The 21,162-nt window shown below is 37.3% G+C and overlaps 2 protein-coding genes across 3 annotated transcripts in view; both read left to right on the forward strand.

Moving 5' to 3' along the window:
• Positions 1 to 2,627: 2,627 nt before the first annotated feature.
• On the forward strand, positions 2,628 to 12,879 carry LOC106879462 (transmembrane protein 18). The gene is made up of 5 exons (XM_014929026.3): positions 2,628 to 2,927; positions 7,541 to 7,658; positions 8,532 to 8,586; positions 10,548 to 10,641; positions 12,235 to 12,879. Exons 1-5 carry the CDS (start codon positions 2,874 to 2,876, stop codon positions 12,376 to 12,378), a joined length of 465 nt encoding a protein of 154 aa, XP_014784512.1. The 5' UTR covers positions 2,628 to 2,873; the 3' UTR covers positions 12,379 to 12,879.
• Positions 12,880 to 14,657: 1,778 nt separating this feature from the next.
• LOC106879461 (phospholipase ABHD3) overlaps positions 14,658 to 21,162 on the forward strand; it is a 41,120-nt gene continuing 34,615 nt past the window's right edge. Inside the window, exon 1 of one of the 2 annotated variants that reach the window (XM_089340689.1) lies at positions 14,658 to 14,784. In XM_089340689.1, coding sequence (XP_089196815.1) covers positions 14,782 to 14,784 — 3 coding nt within the window. In that variant the 5' untranslated portion in view covers positions 14,658 to 14,781. Of the gene's footprint in view, positions 14,785 to 21,010 lie in introns of those variants that run through there. The other variant, XM_014929025.3, reaches the window with a different exon arrangement.

The raw sequence follows: 21,162 nt of genomic DNA on the forward strand, positions 1-21,162 counted from the left end.
AAAGTGTAGCTGCTAGAATAAGAATAGCCTGGGCAAAGTTTAGAGAGCTCTTACCCCTGCTGGCGACAAAGGGACTCTCACTCAGAGTAAAAGGCAGACTGTATGACGCATGTGTACGAACAGCCATGCTACATGGCAGTGAAACATGGGCTGTAACTGCTGAGGACATGTGTAAGCTCGCAAGGAATGAAGCCAGTATGCTCCGTTGGATGTGTAATGTCAATGTGAATACCCGTCAGAGTGTAAGTATCTTGAGAGAAAAGCTGAACATTAGAAGCATCAGTTGTGGTGTGCAAGAGAGACGATTGCGCTGGTATGGACATGTGGTGAGAATGGATGAGGATAGCTGCGTGAAAAAGTGCCACACCCTAACAGTTGAGGGAACCCGTGGAAGTGGTAGGCCCAGGAAGACCTGGGCTGAGGTGGTGAGGCAAGACCTTCGTACATTGGGCCTCACCGAGGCGATGACTACTGACCGAGACCTTTGGAAATGTGCTGTGCGTGAGAAGACCGGGCAAGCCAAGTAAGATCGTTGCCAGTGCCCCTGGACTGGCTCTTGTGCGGGTGGCACATAAGATGCACCATTTTGAGCGTGGCCGTTGCCAGTACCGCCTGACTGGCTTCCGTAGGATTTTCGAGCAAGATCGTTGCCAGTGCCCCTGGACTGGCTTGTGCGGGTGGCACATAAAAGACACCATTTCGAGCGTGGCCGTTGCCAGTATCTCCTGACTGGCCTTCGTGCAGGTGACACGTAAAGGCACCTACTACACTCTCTGAGTGGTTGGCGTTAGGAAGGGCATCCAGCTGTAGAAACTCTGCCAAATTTAGATTGGAGCCTGGTGTTGCCATCCGGTTTCACCAGTCCTCAGTCAAGTCGTCCAACCCATGCTAGCATGGAAAGCGGACGTTAAACGATGATGATAATGATGATGATGATGTGACATGAGTATAATTTCATCAGAGTAAAAAAGATGGACCTTTGTATGTTATATGTGGGCAGCCCACATAAATTTAATGTACAAATTTATAATTAAATTATTGAGTATTAATTAAAATGGCTGTAAGAAGTGAAGATGACCAGTTTGTTGTTAATGATAAGCAATTGTTAACTTCCTAATCTCCATTTTCTTTTCTTTTCGATAGATGACAGGCTCCTTTCCGTTTCCATCTACTAAGTCTACTCACAAGGCTTTGGTTGGCCTGAAGTTATAAGGAAAGACTCTTGCCTAAGATGCAACACAGTGGGACTGAACCTAGAATTATGTGATTGGGAAACAAATTTCTTACCACAGCCACACGTGTGTGTGTGTGTGTGTGTGTGTGTGTGTGTGTGTGTGTGTGAGCGCGCGTGTAAGCAAGCAAGCATGCATGTTATTATTCAATTTTATTTCAAGATTCCTTGCCAATAGAGAAAGAGCAGGTTTCTAACCTAAATCCAAGGCTCCTTCATTGAAATTTCAATACCAACAAGGTATGTATGTATGTATGTATGTATGATGTATGTATGCGTGCAGATGTGTATGTTTTGTTTTTATGTATGTATTCTTATGCATAGAGTTGCATATCTAGTTATGTTCAAGTGGAGGTGCAATGACCCAGTGGTTAGGGCGGCGGACTCGCGGTTTCGATTCCCAGACCGGGCGTTGTGAGTGTTTATTGAGCGAAAAACACCTAAAAGCTCCACGAGGCTCCGACAGTGGGTAGTGGCGAACCCTGCTGTACTCTTTCACCACAACTTTCTCTCACTCTATCTTCCTGTTTCTGTTGTACCTGTATTTCGAAGGGACAGCCTTGTCACACTGTGTCACGCTGAATATCCCCGAGAACTACGTTAAGGGTAGACGTGTCTGTGGAGTGCTCAGTCACTTGCACGTTAATTTCACGAGCAGGCTGTTCCGTTGACCGGATCAACTGGAACCCTCGTCGTCGTAACCGACGGAGTGCCAACCACTCATGTTCATATATACTTAAACGATAAACATCTGGAAAGTTTTACAGATTTTTACAGTTCCAGTGATGGTTTGGATCTGTAATCTTTGAATCAGCTTTCTCCTTTCTGGTTTTGAGAAGTCTAATTTCTCAATATTGGTATTTAGGCAGTGTGTTACATATTCCAGTGCCTCAATATTACACGCATAAATACCTGAAATTGTAACCTGGATAGAATAACTGCAGATTTTTCAATGTATGTAGATATGAATGCGTGCGTGCGTGCTTTTGTTATGTTATTTACAACAAAAAAAAAAACCGTGACCGAGATTTCGAAGTTTTTTTATCCATATCTTGTAAAGATTAATACAGGGAGAGTAAATTTATATGTATTTAAATCTATACATAAACACTACACATTAGCATTGTTAAAAAAAGCCGAGGACAATGAAGAAAGAAGGCGTCGCTCATTAAGGAGTAAATGTCAAAAATAGAAAATGACAAACGGAAGTTGAAATGTTAGTTATCTTCCTTTAATAAAGACAAACTCGAAAAAGCTTATTCGCAGCCAACTGATATTTACACGGTTTGTCTACACGTAGTACACACAGACAATATATATATATATATATATATATATATATATATATATATATATATATATATATATATAAACTAGCCTAGTTCTTTCTGTTAGTAAAACACGCAGACTGGACACCTGGTGTTCGGTTCAATAACACCACCACCACTACTATATATATATATATATATATATATATATATATATATATATATATATACACACACACATACACATATACACACATACACACACATACATACATAGGCGATATATTGCTATTTTCTCTTCAGTAAACACCCACTGCTGCTCATTATTTGTAAACAGTTAACATGTTTGGGAATCCGACCGTTGTTTCTGCATAATGAACCCTGTCGAAGTGGACGAGATAACCGGACTCGGGTCCTACCTAAAGTCGGTAAGATATATATAATTCCCATTATTACTTTTATTTTGAACAACAAAATCGCTTTGGTTAATTTGTGGAAGTTCATCAATCCGCTTGTTTTTGAGAAACTTCCGAAACTAGTGGCGTATTTGGGGGACGAACCCTGCAACACATTTACCTCTCAGCAAACGAACGAAGCCTTTTATTTAGTTGATCGTCCTCCTGGAAATAGCAAATAGCATTTTCTATCTTGTATTTAAATAAAGAATTAAGGACACATCAGATAATGTTGACCTGGATAGACCATAATAAAAGTCGGTGGGATCACGTCGTGTTTTTCTTATCATCGTGGGTCACTTAACGAGAACTGACCAGCAACATAATACGAACAAATTGGTTTCTTTATTATTCTAATTAGTAACGAAAGTATAACAACTTTGCTGAATTTCTTGATCTATAAATATCTCTAATTCCGTGTATTTAAAACATAGTTGTATCTCTCTCTCCCCTTGTGTTCATGGAATAGAACACGATTAATTAAATACTGTTAATTGTTGTAGAAGGAACTTTCTGTGTCGTGGCTTGTAGGATTTTGTTCAGACCCCAGGAAGCTTTGATTGAGCAAATAAAAAGTGACAGAGATTGTCATGGGTGGAATGTCATTCTCTAAGCCAGACTTTCCAACTCTGTATTTCTGCACGCTTTTTCTTTTTTTTTTTCCGATCTAAATGTACCCCCGACTACATTCTGCAATGCGTCTTCTTTTTTTTTTCTTGGCTGTTATTTGAAGTAGATTTTACAGTTTTCATGTCGATATCTCATGATGAGGTACTCGCATTACCTGAGGTACTCTTCAGTTAACTGTTGTACCTTGCCTTTATCCTTTCTATATGTATTTACTTTACTTTTGTCAGCTGTACTTCGTTTTTAATTGTTTTTACACATCTAATTATTCCCTATTGTACTTGGTGCCTAAGATGTCCGTAGTACTTCGTCTGTATGATGTATATTGTACATCGTTTGTGTTGTGATGTTATTTTACTTAATAAGTCTGTGTGTAACATCTATTGTACTTCGTTTACATTAAGTACAAGGTACACAATGCACTTACTTTCTCCAATTTCTTTTCTTAAGATTAATTACATGGGTAGTCTTCGAGAATAGAGTTCTAAATTTAATCATCAATTTGCTTTCTCAACAGTTAGAGCAGCTTCCATGGTCAAGGACTTTTTTTTATTTATTATTTATGATGTATGTATGTATGCATGCAAGATTACATTGGGAAACTTGTCTTACTTTTTTGAAGCCGGTAAGATTTGACTTTGGCTGCGATTTCTAGCAGGACGAGCAACCGCATAAAAGCTCTATCGTTGGCAGCTGTACATTATCCTTGCTGTTTTAAGGTTGCTAAACGGAATGAACGGGTTTAGAGTAACAATGAGAATAGATTTCGTTCTTGTCATACACACGTATACACATTCTCATGTTGTAAACCGTTTAAATTCATTTTATGACCTTGTACACTCCGAGTTTCTCTATATTCTAAACTTTACTGGTATTGGCTCAACATTAAAGGGGATTAGAATAATTAAGTGGTGGTAAAGATGTTTCTTTATCGTACATAGCTTTCCCTTTCTCAATGACATTAATGCTGTTCAGCGCAATAGACAGGTTCACAAGTGAATGTTTATAACAACAGTAATTATCTTAATGGTTTCTAGTTTGGGCACAAAGCCAGCATTTTTGAAGGGAAGGGGATGAGTCTTTTCGATCAACGCTAGTACTCGACTGGTATTGACTCTGGAGGGATGAAGGGCCGAGTTTAGCATGGCAGGATTTGAACTCAGAAATTAAATAACTGAAAGTAATATCGCAAGGCATTTTTTACGATGTTCACCAATTCTGCTAATCCTTTGCCTTCAGATAATGATCTATTTGTCTCAGTGACATGGTTGAAAAGGTTGTTACAAAAAAACAGGTTATGTTCTTTGTAAGTAGTTTACTTAAAATAGGACGAGGAGAAAAAAAATGGAATGAAGTACGTTGTTACAATCTTCTGATATGGGACCATCTATAACTAAGCCCTATCAGGGAAATGATGGAGTTGGGATCTTGACCCTCAAGGGCAAATGCTCTGCCCCAGCTGTTGTCTCCAGTTTCCAGGTGCAGGCTTAGAATCGTTCCTGTACTCTCCATTTTTACCACTGTCCTCCACCTTTTGATGAATTCACTGCAGAAGCACTTCCCTCTTCACCCAAACCCTTCATTCCAAATGGAACTTTAAACAATCTTTGACCGAATAGGAAAGGGTCTTTCCTTAGTCCTTTCAACATAAGATAGTTACCTACCATGCTCTAAGGAAGAAAGGTGGCAAAATACATACACACTGTGGGCTTCCACACAGTTTCCTTCAACTAAATTCACTCACAAAACATTATTTGGCTCAGAGTTGGAGGTGAAGGCACTTGCTCAAGGTATCACACAATGGGATTGAATCCAGAACCATGTGGCTGGGGAGCAAGCTTCTTAACCATAGCCATGTCTGCCTGCATGTGTGTGTGTTGTCTCCTATCGTGAGATAGTTGTAAAAGAGTGTCATTATTATGGACATGGTGTCTTTTGCTTCCAGTCTTCTTTGAAAATATGTCTAGGACAGTCAAGTGGGATCTGAATGAAGTTTGGCTTTGTTGGCATATGTTCACTATTGTTTTGAGAAATTTTCCAGCAGAGAAATTATTCACTTTGCTTCCTCCAGTCTCTGACTTAGTTGTGTCTGAACACATGCAGAAGTAAAGAGAAATAGTTTGTTGGGTTTTTGTCCCTGATTTTCTCTTGTTGAATAGACCTATGATTAAAGATATTCCATCCATCGTTATTCAAAACATAACTAAATACTGGAGGCATTTTGTTTGATAGTCTAACAACTCAGAGGTAATTTTTTAAGATGTGTACTTGAATTGATATCATTAACTAAAACCCTTGAAGTTGGTGTCCCACCTGGCTGCAGTTCAGTGTCTGGAACCTGTAAAACAATAAAAAAAAGTATATTGAACAATGTAGTCCCTAATATATACTAGGGGCAATGTGTTTTCACTGGAACTTGGTTGCTATTCCTTGCAGGTCAAGCAATTGCATAGAAAGAGCTCTTTCCTTAATTTGGTGTTCAGGTGTGGAGTAGTGGCCGAGGTGGGAGAATCAAAAGATTTCTTCACATACAAACATTTAATAAATGTATTTAATCAATACAATAATTTCAAAGCAATTGCGAGAATATATCTTTGTTGTTCAACTCCCTCCACCTCAAGACTGTGATTAGATCTGCTCCAGCTGTGACCATCCCGTTTTCTTGCCAGGCAAAGCTGAGAGATATTAATCGGCTTCAGACTGTTTCAGAAATAAAACAGTGTCTTACCAAATTTTTCTGCATTTATTGACTTCTGAATCTGTCGAACACCATGCCATATTTTTAGTAACATTAGACAAATTCTGATTTATTGATGTTGTTTAACCCTAGGTCAATTCCTAATCAAGCAGACTTGTAGTCAAAAAACCTTTCAGTTGTGACCTTGTTATTGGGTTATCTGCAGTGTAATTGTAATTGATTCAACATTTTTACAAAACAACAGTTTTGTAAAAGTGGGAGTGGCTAATATACACTCATAATGTATGTTAGCCACCCCCACTTTTACATGTTGCATGATTAAATGTTGAGTTGTGTGTGCATTGGTTAGATTTTCAATTGTGTGTACAAGACATTTTATCCAATGCTCTTAGTAACTCTGCCAGTTTTCTATATTTTGGGATGTATTATAAGAATATAATTTAACACTTAGATAAAAAAAAAAAAACCCAAAAAACATCCAGTGCCAAGTGGATGGTGCCCTATCAGTTCCTTGCAGATAACTTCCCTATTAGTGGAATTAGACTCTTATGATTAGCAAGTCAATTTTATGACAAAGGTGAATTCTATTATTCTTTGGGATCTCTTTGTAACTAAATGAGTTGATGAAGCTGTTACTTCAAAAAGGTTCAGTGATAATGTAGAGAGATTCATGTTTGTTCATCAAATCTAGTTGATGTTCTTTAACCCTAGGCTAATTGAGCAAAGGCTTTCAACCTATGACCTCTTGTGTCTTTAAGGTATCTAGGACTACATCATCTAATGTGTCCTACTCTTAAGATAGTAGACCCTGATTTGATGGAGATTTGGTTGTTTTTCCCAGTTTTTTTTTTTTTCTAGTGATCATGTAGAAGCTCTGATTAGATATATTGCACACATCCCGGCTGGTCAAGTATGCTTGGCTTGACCAATAGTTCAAACATAACCAATGGAACACACACACACACACACACATTGTTCTTTTGAAGTTTCTTACTGTGGTCATCTCATCATTTATTATGAATTGAAGAGTGTGCTTTAAACACACAGTTCTTCACGTGTTAAGAGATGTGACAGAGCCATTTGGAACATGTGAAACGATTGTATTGATGTTAATTCACTGACTTAATGTGAGATGTTATTAGTTATAAATAGTTTTTGCAGATAAATTTAAAGATTAACCAAATAAAGAATCCCCACCACCAAAAAAGGAATTATAATATTGAACATTTACTAAGCTAAATTATATTTGTCTTGTTTTCAGGTGGATTGGAGTGAAAGATGGTTCCTTGGACTTGGTACCTTCCATGTTATTTGTGCTCTCCTTACTATATTTACCAAATCACATGGAACTTCTCAAACTCTGCATTTTGCTGTCATGTGTAAGTATTTCTTTCTCTTATTTCATCATTTTGTCTCATCATGAGTTTTGTATTAAACCTTCTCTGAATTTGCCATTTGCCCTGATTTCATTATTTACCTCGAATTCTTCTCTCACCTAATGCACTGTCACCTATACTTCTCCAAGAGGCCAGAAAGCTATAATGAAATCTGCTACACAATCTTCCCTCTTCTCTGACATCATCAACTTTTTCCCAACTTAGATTCCAATCTTTTTTTCTTCTTAATACTAAGCCCCACATCATATTCTTCTCCAAGACAATTTTCTCAACTCTCTCATTTCTCTTGTCTAGGTTATATCATTTATCCAAACTTCCAAAGATCGTGTCTGTATGTTACTACAACCAACTGTCCCTGTTACTCACTTCTTTCACTTCAATTTTAGCAGCAATTAATTCCATTTCCTCTGGCCCAAATCCTCCTTATTTCACTCCTTTTTGTCATAAACAGACTCAGTCCTTCAAAATAGAAAACATGTGAACTCCTACTTGACCACATAATATACTAGAAATGGCAGCCAAGTTTCTTTTAAATCACACTCTACCAAAGGTTGCATTGACCAATGTTGTCTGATATATAAAAGATGGAATGCTTTTGCTTGTCAGTCTGTGGGATCAAATGCAGAACTTCATGGCTGCCAAGTGAATTTCTCACCCATTCGGCTAGTCCTTCACTTTTGTTTTTCTTTAGATTAGAGTGGTTTTTATTAAATTTCTAAATGTCGTCTCTTGGACCCTGTGTAATGTAAAAACATTAATAAAACAGAACCGAATATAGCTGCAGAAATGTCTTTTAAATAGTTAATAAGATGTTATTGTGTTATAATGATTATTTTTCTTTCTTTTTTTTTTCAGTGTTACTGGTCTATTCAGCAAAATACATAAACGAGTGGGCTGCTAAAAACTACAGGTATTTACATGCATACATCCATACGTGCATATGTCCATACATTTATACATCTCATTAAGTGAATGCTAGTGTACATGATGTAGGCCAAAAACTTGAAAGCAATCATTTTCTGGTTAAAAAAGTGGGGAAATAACCCCAAAATTTTAATTAATTAAAATTAAATATAAAATGCAATGGTGAGGGAGTCTGATCTTTTGTTGTATGGTGACAACTAAAGACATGTTTCAGTTTTATAGGACCTCATTAGTAAAACTTCAGACCATAGATTGTTTAGAAAAGAGTTTAGGATTTTTGTGAATGAAGTCAATGGTGTCCAAATTCCTAGGGATTCCTGCTGCATGACAACATAAATAGCAAAGTAGGTGCTAATTTGGGATAAGAAATTTTGACTGTTTTTTGTTTGTTGACTATTGTTGTGTTGTAGACCATGTGAATGCAAAGCAAGCGTCTTAACCACTCAGTCATTCTTGCTCCCCCCCCCCACACATTATTACCATTGGTATCTCCCTGTATTGAAAATTTGATGACATTAGATTTATCTGTGTTCTAAGATGGTTGTTTTAGCCTGTTTTTAACCTAAACGAATGCTGACACTAAGAACAGGAGAAGTGGAGCATGGCTGGTTTAGAAGTCCTTGTTGCTGGCCTCCTTTGACGTCTCCTTCGGTCAGACTATTCTTTCCTGTTGCTTTCAAAGAAGTTGCACCGAACGTCATGCATGCACGCATGCGTGTGCACACATGTTGCTAATAAATTAATGACTGTTAGTAGTGCATTAATAGAAACTAACTGTGAATCAGATCTTACTTGTGGTGGTTGTAATCATCCTGATTTAATCTACCACTAATTGGTTGGTAGGTGTAGTAATCTAATTGGTTGTTAGTAGTAGTAGTAGTAGTAGTAGTAGTAGTAGTGACATTACAGTTAAATAATGTTCGATGAGATGTTGCTGTATAAACCTGTGACCCATATTGATGACTGATCTGATAAAATAGTAAAACAAAGTAAAACAAATTCAATGCAGTGGAAGCTGGTTATTATAATCACAGAAATTTTACACCAACCAATTATTGTTATTAAAATTATTGGTTCCAAAACTATTTGTTTGCTTATTATCAGCTGGTTATTGTTATCAGTTATTTATTATGCACAGCTGACCACGGTGGAATTCGAACTCATTTACATTCTAAGTTCAAATTCTTCTGAGGTCGACTGTGTCCTTTCAGGGTCAATAGAATAAGTACCAGTTGTGTACTGGTGTCAATGTCATCAACCGACCCTCTTCCCCCAAATTTCAGACCTTCTGCCTATAACAGAAAGAATTAATATTATGACGGTGATGATGATTGATCATCATCATCAGCATCACCATCAAAATGGTTTCGTCCCAGAAAGATGGCAATAACCAGCTTCAACTGTATAAGGTATTTTGAATGAGTTGAATGTCGGGAAAAACTTTCTCCAGTAAATGTTGGCGAAGAGATTTTTTTTTCAGTTCAAAATGACTGAAAGGTAGTCGAAGGGAGGTAAGTGCGACAAAGTGGTTTCTATGGCGACGAACTGCAGTTTTGATTTTGTTGTTCCATTCAGAACCACCGTATCTCCCCCCCCCCCCCGTCCCCCTGCTTCTTACACAGACACCTAAAACAACTGGCAAAGGCTTGGCACATATCACCAAGTCTTACTTATTTGCAAATGACAGTTGCAATCTATCGTTTTAGATATTTTCATTTTCCTTTCTCAACACGTCTTTCTCAGAATTTTCTGAAGAACAGCTTAATCCTGAAATCTCAAAAACTCTTCCACTTTTTAATCTTTCATTGAAACTTAAACCAAGAATTACATTTATTTTCTCTTTGTTTTCAGTGTTGTTAAATTCATTGTTCGTTCTGAACACACACACAAACTGTTATTGTATTCTACTCTATATTATTTAATATTTATTTATATGTTATTTTCCAGATTATTTGCTGAGCAACAGTACTTTGACAGCAATGGTCTATTTATCTCGCTTGTGTTCTCAGTACCAATACTTTTGAATTGTTTGGTTATAGTTGTATGTATTATTGCTTTTTGCTACCTTAATATTCCATAATACCACCGTCATTTAACGAGCTGTTATCATTTCTTCTATCTTAATATTCCAGTAATTATTTCCGAGCAAAATGTTCTCTTGATACGTGATTCAGTGCTTTAACATCAACTTTACTTGTGATGTCTCACATATCTTGAAAACCAAGTTCCCTCAATCTGTGATGGTCTTTGGGTGTGTCTCCAGTGAGAGTGATGTCATGCAAACCCAACTCCTTTGAAGAGCACTCTAGGCTCAATTCAGACAGCTATGTGAGACTGTGGTCAAATCCAGGCTCGATAGGGTTGTTGCTGGAAGGTTATATATGTGTGGCAGCAGGATTTGGTTCCTTGCCATATCTCTGGACAGAGTCAGAAATGGTTGTTGAAGAATTTCTGTGACTTCAGCAACCAATTTCTGGTCTTGTAACCCCATGGATTACTATGTGTGGGTTGCAAATGAGAAAGACAACAATTGCCCCACCTGAAACACCAAGGCTGAACTGGTGACCAAGATTAAAGAGGTGCACTAAGATATTCTCAGGGTCACAGTGAGGAATGCATGTGCCAGATCCCAGAGCTGTCTTGAGGCCCTGGGGGAAACTGAGGGCAGCTATTTTTTAGTAACATAATGTGTGTGTGTGTGTGTGTAAGAGAGAGCTTTAACTGTCTCTTTACCTTCACATTGCATGGGAGTTGAAAACAAGTGTCACCATTATACAAGCATTGTTATTTGTTTTCAGTTTTCTGTAAAAACACATATGGTTATGAGGAAATATTACCTTAATTGGAAAGAGGTAAAGGTTGGTGACAGGAAAGGCATCTGGCTGTAGAAAATCTGCCTGACTGATGGGAGTATGGAGAAGTGGATGTGAAAATGAGAAATATATATTTATGTCAGCATTGCTTCCACTCTGGAAGGAGCTGCCTTGACAGCTTCTGCAGTTTTATGTTGAAACAATCTATGACTTGCTCAAATGTGGATGTGATATATCTTGATTTTGTAAAGGCCTTTGATAAACTTGGTTGTGGGATGATATGTCACAAGCTATCGAGACTTGGGATAGTAGAAACATGAATTCTTAAAAGACAGAAACCAGGTTGTGGCAGCCAATGGGTCCCTCGCTAAGATATTAGTAGTGAGTGGAGTGCCTTAAGGATTTGTCTTGGGGCTGCAGTGAAACATGGCCGTGACAGAATCAGTAAAATCAGAATTGTTCCCATCCAGAGTTCTGGATTGGCAAAACTGTTAAGGCATTGGACAGGATGCCTTGCAGTATCTCTTCTGGCTCTGGGCATTCAGAATTCAAATGCTGCTTTATCATTGAAAAGCAGTGATATTTCTGTCTGGAATTGTGACTAACTCATGGTTAAGCAAACTTCTTACCATACACACACACACACACACACACATATACCCGCTTGTCTGTCTCTGTCTCTGTCTCTGTCTCTGTCTCTATATTATTTGCCTGTCGTGTAGCCATGTGCAGCCATTAACGACGATTGCCAATTTGTCTATTTTTCTTTTTTTATACCAGTTTGTTGATGTGCCTACTCGTCTGTCTGTCTGTTTATTTAGATTCTCTGGCTGTGGAATGTCGGACACTTGATTGCTGATGTGAAAAGGCTGAAATACAAAGTGAAAGCCAAATACCAAAGCAAAATTGATAAATCAGAAAAAAAACCTGAAGAACAGACAGAAGAAAGCCAAAAAGAGAAATGAATTTAGAAGATGGAATTAGTTGTCTTACAAAATAAAGCTGTTTAGTGTGAAAATACACATTTTTCTAATGTCTGTTTTCAACGAATGATAGTGATTACCACTTTCAGAATTGTATTTTAAATTTACCATTTTATGATCCTTTCTCTTTTAATCAACCTTAATCAATGAAGAAAGTCATCAACCCTTTCAGAAAATGACTGAATATATTTAGGATTTTCATAAAGAAATTTTGTAACTTATTTAGTTTTGGGAGTAAGAAAAGAAAATGAAAAAATTAAATGTATCATTGCAAAACCTATTTGTATTTTCTACAAAATGACATTCATTATGAGGAATTTCAAAACAAAAAAGAAAAAAAGAGAAAAGAAAAAATTGTTTTGTTATCAATTAAAAACTTAGATTTTATCTTACTCTTCAGAAGACAAAATAAAATTTTGGTTTTATGCTTATGTAGTAGAAATTTTAAAAAAATGGAATAAAATGTAATATTTTTATAGCAAATCTTTTGTATTTGGTTTTTGTTTTAAAACAATGCTTTGTTATTGTTTAACCCCAGGCCAAGCTGGATTCAGCGTATATGGCCAAAGTTGTTTGATTAGTGACCATCTTGTCTTTGCTTGGAGTATATGTCTCCTTTTCTTCTTTAGAAATTAGAATGTAAAAGAGAACAATTTGGCTGGTGTTTGTAGCAGGTCAAGCAATTGTATAGAACTTCCATTGGTTCAAAAACATTATTTTCTTTGGAGAATGAATATTGTATTGTATTAGTTTGAACTTAAATATATATATATACACATGTGTGTTTGTGTGTGTGTATAACAGTATAATAGTGAATATAAAATTATTGCAGGTGGAATTGATGGGCCACAGTTGGCAATGTTGTTTTTAAGCCTAGAGCAGACCTATGCTAAAAGACATTCCACCTATGAACATCCTGTTATTTTTTCAGTCCACATCATCTAATATGTTCTTCCTTCTTTAAATTTCATAAGCTGTAAAGTGGTTGGTGTTAAGAAGTTGCATTCAGCCATAGAAACCCTGCCAAAGTAGACAATGTAGCTCGGTATCGTCATCTGGTTTGCCAGTTGCTGTCAAAGTATCCAACCATTTCCAGCATGGAAGACACGTTAAATAATGATTTGAGGAAGCATTGACTGCATTTCTAGCAGGTTGAGCAACCACATATTGACTCCTTGTTGGTTCAGAGTGTCTAGATTAAATCTTGGGGACAAAACTGTCATATATTGCTTGGGCATTAGAAAATGGAAGCCATTTCTGCTTCAAGACCAAATAGTTGGTGATGGAAAGAAATATTTGCTGAGCCTTTGTTGCTTTTAGAAGATCTGGAATTGGTCAAGTTATACCTTTCTACCATTCCAAAGACAGGTCACCAGTCAAGTTGCACCATCATGCCTTTCAGAAAAGAGGAGACTAGTGAACCATACAAAAGAAGAAAGGAAAAGACTTTACAATAAAGAAACTGAAATAACATTAAGATAAAACCTCAAGTTGTTTAACCTGCAAGAAATAGCAGATAAACCTCCTCCTCATCACAACCTACCATTTAAAAGGAAGAACCTTCTGGATCATTACACTTATTTGAAACCAAGGCTGGAATGGTGAAGTCTTGACTCTATAGCAGGGATCTCCAAACTTTTTAGATCATCGACCCCTTCATGGAATCTTTAACTCCTCAACGATCCCCACCCCAGGCATGTACAAGAAAATAAATATGTATTAGTGATAATTGAGCAGATGTGCATTTTAGACATCTATCGACCCCCCCCCCCCCAGGGGTCGATATTGACTACTTTGAAGATCCCTGCTCTATCGCAAGATGGCAAAGTTTGAATTTCATGTATATTCCCTCTCCAAGAGCGGCTGAGTTTTCAATAGATATATCTTTAAAGTCATCTTCCTTCAAAAACCGTGTGACACGAGTATCCCATTGAATTACTGGTACAATCCATCTTGTAATTATTGTGAAAGAGGCTGAGGATTTAACAAACATTTGTACTCTGCAATGCCTATTGAATTTCTGGTGCATTGCATCTGGTGAGCTTCCAAACAATTTCTGTCTACATCCTTTCACTCAAAAACACTGGATTAAGATTATGGTAGAATACACTGGCCCAGAGTGTCATGCAATGAGTTTGAAACCAAGAAATTTTGATCCTGGAGAAACTCAGAAAATACATAAAACTATTTTGAAAAAAATCCACCGTCAGAAATAAAGAATGTCAGAGTTATTTCCCCTGGCAATTGTTTTTTTTTTAATTAATGGAAATGCCTCCGATTGTTCCCAACTCTAACAATATGAACAAACGTTTAAACCAAATAACTGAAAAGAAACAAAGCCTAAATAATTTGTGATGCCTCAGCCTTTGGCCTACTACACATAAAATGGTAAAAATAACATTCGCAACTATTTGCTAAAATGATTTCACTTTGATTTACCTCTGTGTTACTATATCTAACCAGCTGTCTTCTATCTTCTTCTGTTCATCATTGAATCTGTATCCATACAGCTTCACCAACAGATTGAAGACTTAGAAATGGTTCAACGCTAAAGCCTTTAACAACTAAACTTTTATTTTATTCTTTTATATGACATTTAAAATCGTGTAACTGCTTTCTACACCCGTGTTCCTTTCAGTCAACACACACACACACTCTCTCTCTCTCTCTCTCATTAATTGCATGAAAGTGCATGCATTAAGTAAGAGAATTGTAAAAAATATATAAACAAACTACACTTTTTGCTATCCAATTATTTGCAAAACTATTGATACATCTTTGACTCACCCACCCATACCTACCTACCTACTTACGTATCTATCAGTCTGCCTGTCTGTGTAAATAACCATCATGTTTCACTTTAACTATCTTGCAATGTATCTTTTAAAGATATAAATTCATAGACCTTCACGACATTGTTTCATTATGTTAAACATTTTTAATTGCGCCTGCATTTTTAACACACAAATGCAGAATAATATCGACTTTCTTCCTCCTCCTCATTCTCTCTCTTTCTCTCTAATGATATGGACCTTCTCCCTTCTCTCTCTCTCTAATGGTATAGACCATCTCCTTCTACAACCTTTTTTGTACCATCAATAAAGTGGTTGCAGTCTCTGCAGAGATTCCTAAATTGTGAGTGGGTTGAGTTATCTTTTGTCATAGATGTATTTCTACAGTTCGTTTCTTTTCACTGAATTGAACTGTAAGTGTCTAACAGCATTCCAAATGTCAGGCACCCATTTTGGTGAAGCAAAGACCAAAAGAGATGCCTGGTTTCTAGAATGTTGTCAAAGACTCACAGTTCTCTACCAGTCAATCAATGTCAATCCTTACATTCTTTAGAAGATTAGTGATGGTTAAGAATAATGAAGTTCTCTAGAGACTTTCAGAGTTTGTGGAAAACTACTGAACAATATAATCAGGAAGAATTACAACCCAGGAACTACAGACAGCTACTAGAAATCCCTGACTTGGCCCTGCTAATAAGGGGTTTTGAATAAGTCTACCTGCATTAAATGTCAATAGCAAACCTGAATCAAAATCTATGCAAAGCAATAAAACCATTCTAAATGTATTTGTTCTGAGTTTTGCTGAATTCCATGAAATAGCTGTTGTTGTTGTTGTTGTGTAGGACAAATCCAAATATCAATGAAGCCAACCATGAGAATCACTCCATCATCTGCCTTCCTTTCATTAGAAATGGTCGATGGTTTTTTTTCCCTCTGTCTGGTTGCCAAAATGAAGGCGATTTTATGGTAGATAAGACTGAAAAGATTTTAAACAGATCCTAATCTCTTTAATCAAACTCCCCAGAGTACATCTCAATACCTTAGAACACTTCTCTGATTCTTCAGAATATTCCGATAACAACTCAATACGGGATCAATACTTCAGAATGCATTCACAATTCCTAGCGATAACAAAACACTTACGTGAGATTTGAACCTGTGCACCATGAATTGGCTGTTCAGTAAATTACTTGTTTGGTCATGTGACTTCTACTTCAAGCTGATGAAGGAATCTCTATGTGGTTAAGCTGAATGCTAGAAATAATAGCAAAATCTGCCTTATTGTCATAAAAAGGTAAGAACTATTTAACAATTTGGTTGTTGATATGCTAAACGGTGGTGGCCATGGCTGGAATACCTTTTATCATACATCTGCATAATCAAGGCTGATCCTGAGTTAAACAACAGCAGCACCAACAGCAGTTGTAGCAACAGATATCTTTATCCAGTTGACTAAGTAAATCTCTTAATTACCAAAAATAATTTGTTTGCCTGCTTACGTATATAAAGAGAAGCAGGCGTACAAATGCACCAGACTCCTTGCCAACTTACACCTACCTATGCACACCACACCTATTGATCTACCTGCATACCCACCCACCCACCCAACCCCAGTAAATGAAAGTGAAGTTTAGGTGGATGATCAGCAATGTAATATACAGTGCTGAGATAGACCAATATTTACAGTCAATCAATACGTCGTCAACCCAATTGAAATATCATGAAATCTATTGTAAACATAAAATGATTGTTAAGATTTCTACCTCATCAAAAAAGAAAAAATGTTTGTGAGTGTGTAGCAATCAAAGTTATTTTTCTTTGTATTTTACAACAATTTGTGAAGAAGATAATGTCATTGGTTCCTAGTTTCTAACAGTTTAATCAAAAGTTCACAGCATTTCACCACACAACATGCATCCAGCTGTACACACACACACATGCAGATATAGTTGTGTGTATGTGCGTGTATTTACAGTTGGATGCCCTTTCTGTTTTCAACATCCACCTGTTTCCAATTAAGGTAATATTTCCCCATAACCAGACGTTTTCACAGAAGACTGAAAAGGAAGGACACTACAGGATGGTCACACTTGCTTTCAATTGCCACAAACGACCTCATTAAGATGAAAGGCAATAACAACAACATGAATAATTCTTTCTAATTTTATGCACAATTTTGAGGGAAGGAGGACATTGATTACATTAACTGTGTGCTTAACAGTTGTTTAATTTACTGACCCTGTAAAGGTGACAAAGTTGACCTTCGTGGAATTTGATCTTAGAATGTAAAGCCAGAAGAAATGTCACCAAACATTTTGTCTGATGTGCTCATCATTCTGCCAGTACACTGCCTTAATAATAATAATAATAATAATAATAATAATAATAATAATAAATAACTTGCAGAGTACATGAAAATTCCACATATTTTAAATATTTTTATTCTTATTTTAATGCACAAATTTATAGATTCTTGTAACATTATGTCATTAGGAATAAGTTTTTGGTTTCACAGTTGAGCTTGTTAAAGACATAACACTTTAATACATGCTGTGCCAAGCAGAATAAAACTATAAATTCCAAAGCTCGGCACCAGGTCATAAATCTAAAATGAGAAAACAGTTGGTTATGTTGATCCTTTAGTAGTACTTTACAACTCACTCTAACTTGAATTCAAAAATCTAAAGGGAACTATTTAAATACTTCAGAGTATTTTGTCTGTGGGTTGAACAATTCTGCTGCTATGTTACTCTATGAAGCCAACATGTTACACTCACCAAGCCCACTTCATTCACACTCAAGATGTCGAGGTCATAACACCACCCTGTTACCTGAGAATATATTGAATTCACCAAATACACTACATTCACAATGAAGATGTTGATAAGCTGTAATATTTTAGTTGTTAATAAGATTAACCTATTTACATTGGTTCTTATGTTCACACTGTGGCGAGCATTAGACTCTGCTCACACGTCATTTAACTAAATCTTAACTGAAAATTTAGCTTTCATTCAACTCTTTCCATACAAACCACCTTGATAGAATTGTTAGGGTATCAGACCAAATACCTTGTGGTGTTTCGTTGTAATCTTTTACTTTCTGAGTTCAAATACCACCAACTTTACCTTTCCTCTTTGTAGGATTCATAAAATAGTAACTGGGTTATTGCAGTTTTCTATAATGCAGTGCTTCTCAAATGGCGCATTACGTTGCACTGATATGCAACTAATTTTTTAAAATATCATCATCATCATTGTCATTGTTGTTGTTGTCACTGTCATCATTGTTGTTGTCATCGTCATTGGTGTCATCATCATCATCATCATCATCAACACATTAATATTCACTTTCTCATGCTTGCATAGATGGAACGATTTTATTGATACAGATTTGCTACAACAGCCATTTCTATTGTCAACCCTTGTCTGTTTCCAAATAAGGTAATATTTTGCCCATGGCTGTACATCAGTTTGCAGAATACTGGAAATGAATGACACTGCTTATATGACAATGGCACTCATTTACAACTATCATGCAATGTCAAAGACAAGTAGACACTAACACACACACACACTTTTACACATACATATGAATTGCTTGCAAAGACACAGCATTTTGTTTTGCAACCATAATATATTATGAAGTTTATTAAAGATTTACAACTTAATATTGTTCTCTTACTTTTGTGTTAACAATGCAAAATCCACTTTTTTTTTTTATCGCTATTGATTTTCTTTAGAATTCAGAGCCAGCAACTTACAATGTTTCTTAGATGCAGGCGTCTCTTTTTGTATATTTTTCATATTTTTTTGTACGAAACATTGTAACTTGCAGAGCTGGTTCTGAATTTTATAGAAAATCTCCAGAGATAAACTTAAAAATTCAGCTATTATCATCATCATCCTTTAACGTCTGTTATCCATGCTGGCATGGGTTGAACAGTTTGACCAGAGCCGGCAAGCTGGGGCACTGTACCAGGCTCCAGTCAGATGCTGGTGCTACACTTGTTCCTCCAGCTGTCACGTCATGGCTGGGTCAAAGGCAGAGAGGATGACAGGAAGGTGTCGATGCCTGCTTTTGATTTCATAGACTATCAAAACAATTAGTGAAAGCATGGTCTCTGTTACAGAGCCACACTCACTTGTGAGAGATACCAGGCTGCACTGGATTGCAGACACTTCTGACATTTTAACAGTGTTCAGAAGGGGAAAAAAAAGTACTAATTTTCCCTCAATTCTTTTCAAAATTAGTTGTCATTGTTCTTATTGTTCAGACCTAATTATCTCTAATTGGGCTAACCTCAAATCACAGTTGTTTCATTCACCATCATTCTGGCTTTTATTCAAACAATCTATCAATGTATCCTTTCTATTTTTCAAGACAGCAGAACATAATTTGAGGAAGCATTGGCTGCTGTTTCTAGTGTAAACCTCTGAACTATCGTTTTTCATAATTCGTCCTTGTAGTCGTGTCTCCATCCTTCGCCGCCCTCCTCTCCCAGCATCATCATCACCATTCAGCTTGGTTCACAGACGACTCATTTGTATGACGGACAGAAATACCTTGCGGTATTTACCTTACGGCCCAAACGTTGTGGGTTCAAATACTGACGGGATCAGCTTTACCTTTTACCCTTTCCAGTTGATTAAAATAAAATATCCGTCAAGTATCGAAGTTGATGGAATTACCTCTCCATCTCTCTCTCTCTCTCTCTCCTTTAGACTAACATTAGAAATCATTATGATGAGGTGAACGGAAGGTGGTTGTTTTCTTCTAAATCATCCCTAATCCAGCAGATAAGCCTTATGATTATAAAGACGTTTCAACCGTGACCATCCAATCAGTTTTCGTATATCACTAACTACATTATCTGATACCTATTTTCTCCTTTCCTTAAAAAGTCGGTAGTGTATTATTTGATGGAAATTCAGCCCCTATTTTGAGGCAGATCGAGCGACCACCTAGAAGTTTCCCTTGTATGCAGGTAGAAGTGGTAAAAGTGATAGAAGTGGACTGGATCGTGGTGATGGCAAATTCTTTGAAAAGATGATGTTTTCGTTATGCCTCGGGTCACTCGTTGGGATGCTACTGTCGCCGATATCTCGGAGGTAGTGACACTCACATCGACCGTCGTGGCGAAGGTCGTGTATGGCAAGTAGCACAAGTATGTACCCTTGCCAGGTATACAACTCTGAACTAACGATAATGAAAACTGGTGTAGTGATTTGGCCTTTTCGTCATGACCGTAGTTAAGAATTAGTTTAGCAATCATTTGTGGAAATGGTTCGTATGTCAGTGTCCGCTTTACCTTGGGTATATATATCTACACACACAAACACACACACGCGCATGCGCAAACATGCAATCGGTCAGTGCCTGAACAACCAACAAATACAACTTCTAGTCTTCCACCAACCAACCAACCGAGCAGCCATGCGACCAGCCACACCCAACTGCAACGATCCCCGGGTACCCCACACCAGTCAGCATTAACAACCATTCATTTCATCAGAAATCAACGGACCCCAGATGGCTATAGCTGGTCACATCCATCCATCAGAAATCATCAGAGCTCGATGGATGGATGGCTTCTGCCGGCCACCAACACCAAACCATCGACGGAAGGAAAGCCGTCTGCTCGTCCAGACTCTTTCTTCCCCTCCTCCCCTTCTTGCTACTACACTTCATTCTCTCCTCTTACTACGCTCTTCTTTTCCTCTTCGCCTATCACTCCTCACTCCGCCGCTTCTCCCACTCCCACTCCAACACTATCTCCTACTCTCACTGTTACTCCCACTCCCACATTCGGCGTTTCCTCTGTCAAAGGTCGATATGTCGTCTGTTGCCGACAGAACAGAGACACTTTGGGTGAGAGATAAGAGGCGGATAATCCTCACCTCACTCGAAACATAAAGGATAAATGTATATATATATACATACTTGGCGGAGGTACAGACGTAAACATTAGTAA

Source organism: Octopus bimaculoides, chromosome 23 (genome assembly GCF_046866305.1).
Source record: "Octopus bimaculoides isolate indiv1 chromosome 23, ASM4686630v1, whole genome shotgun sequence".
NCBI lineage: Eukaryota > Metazoa > Mollusca > Cephalopoda > Octopoda > Octopodidae > Octopus > Octopus bimaculoides.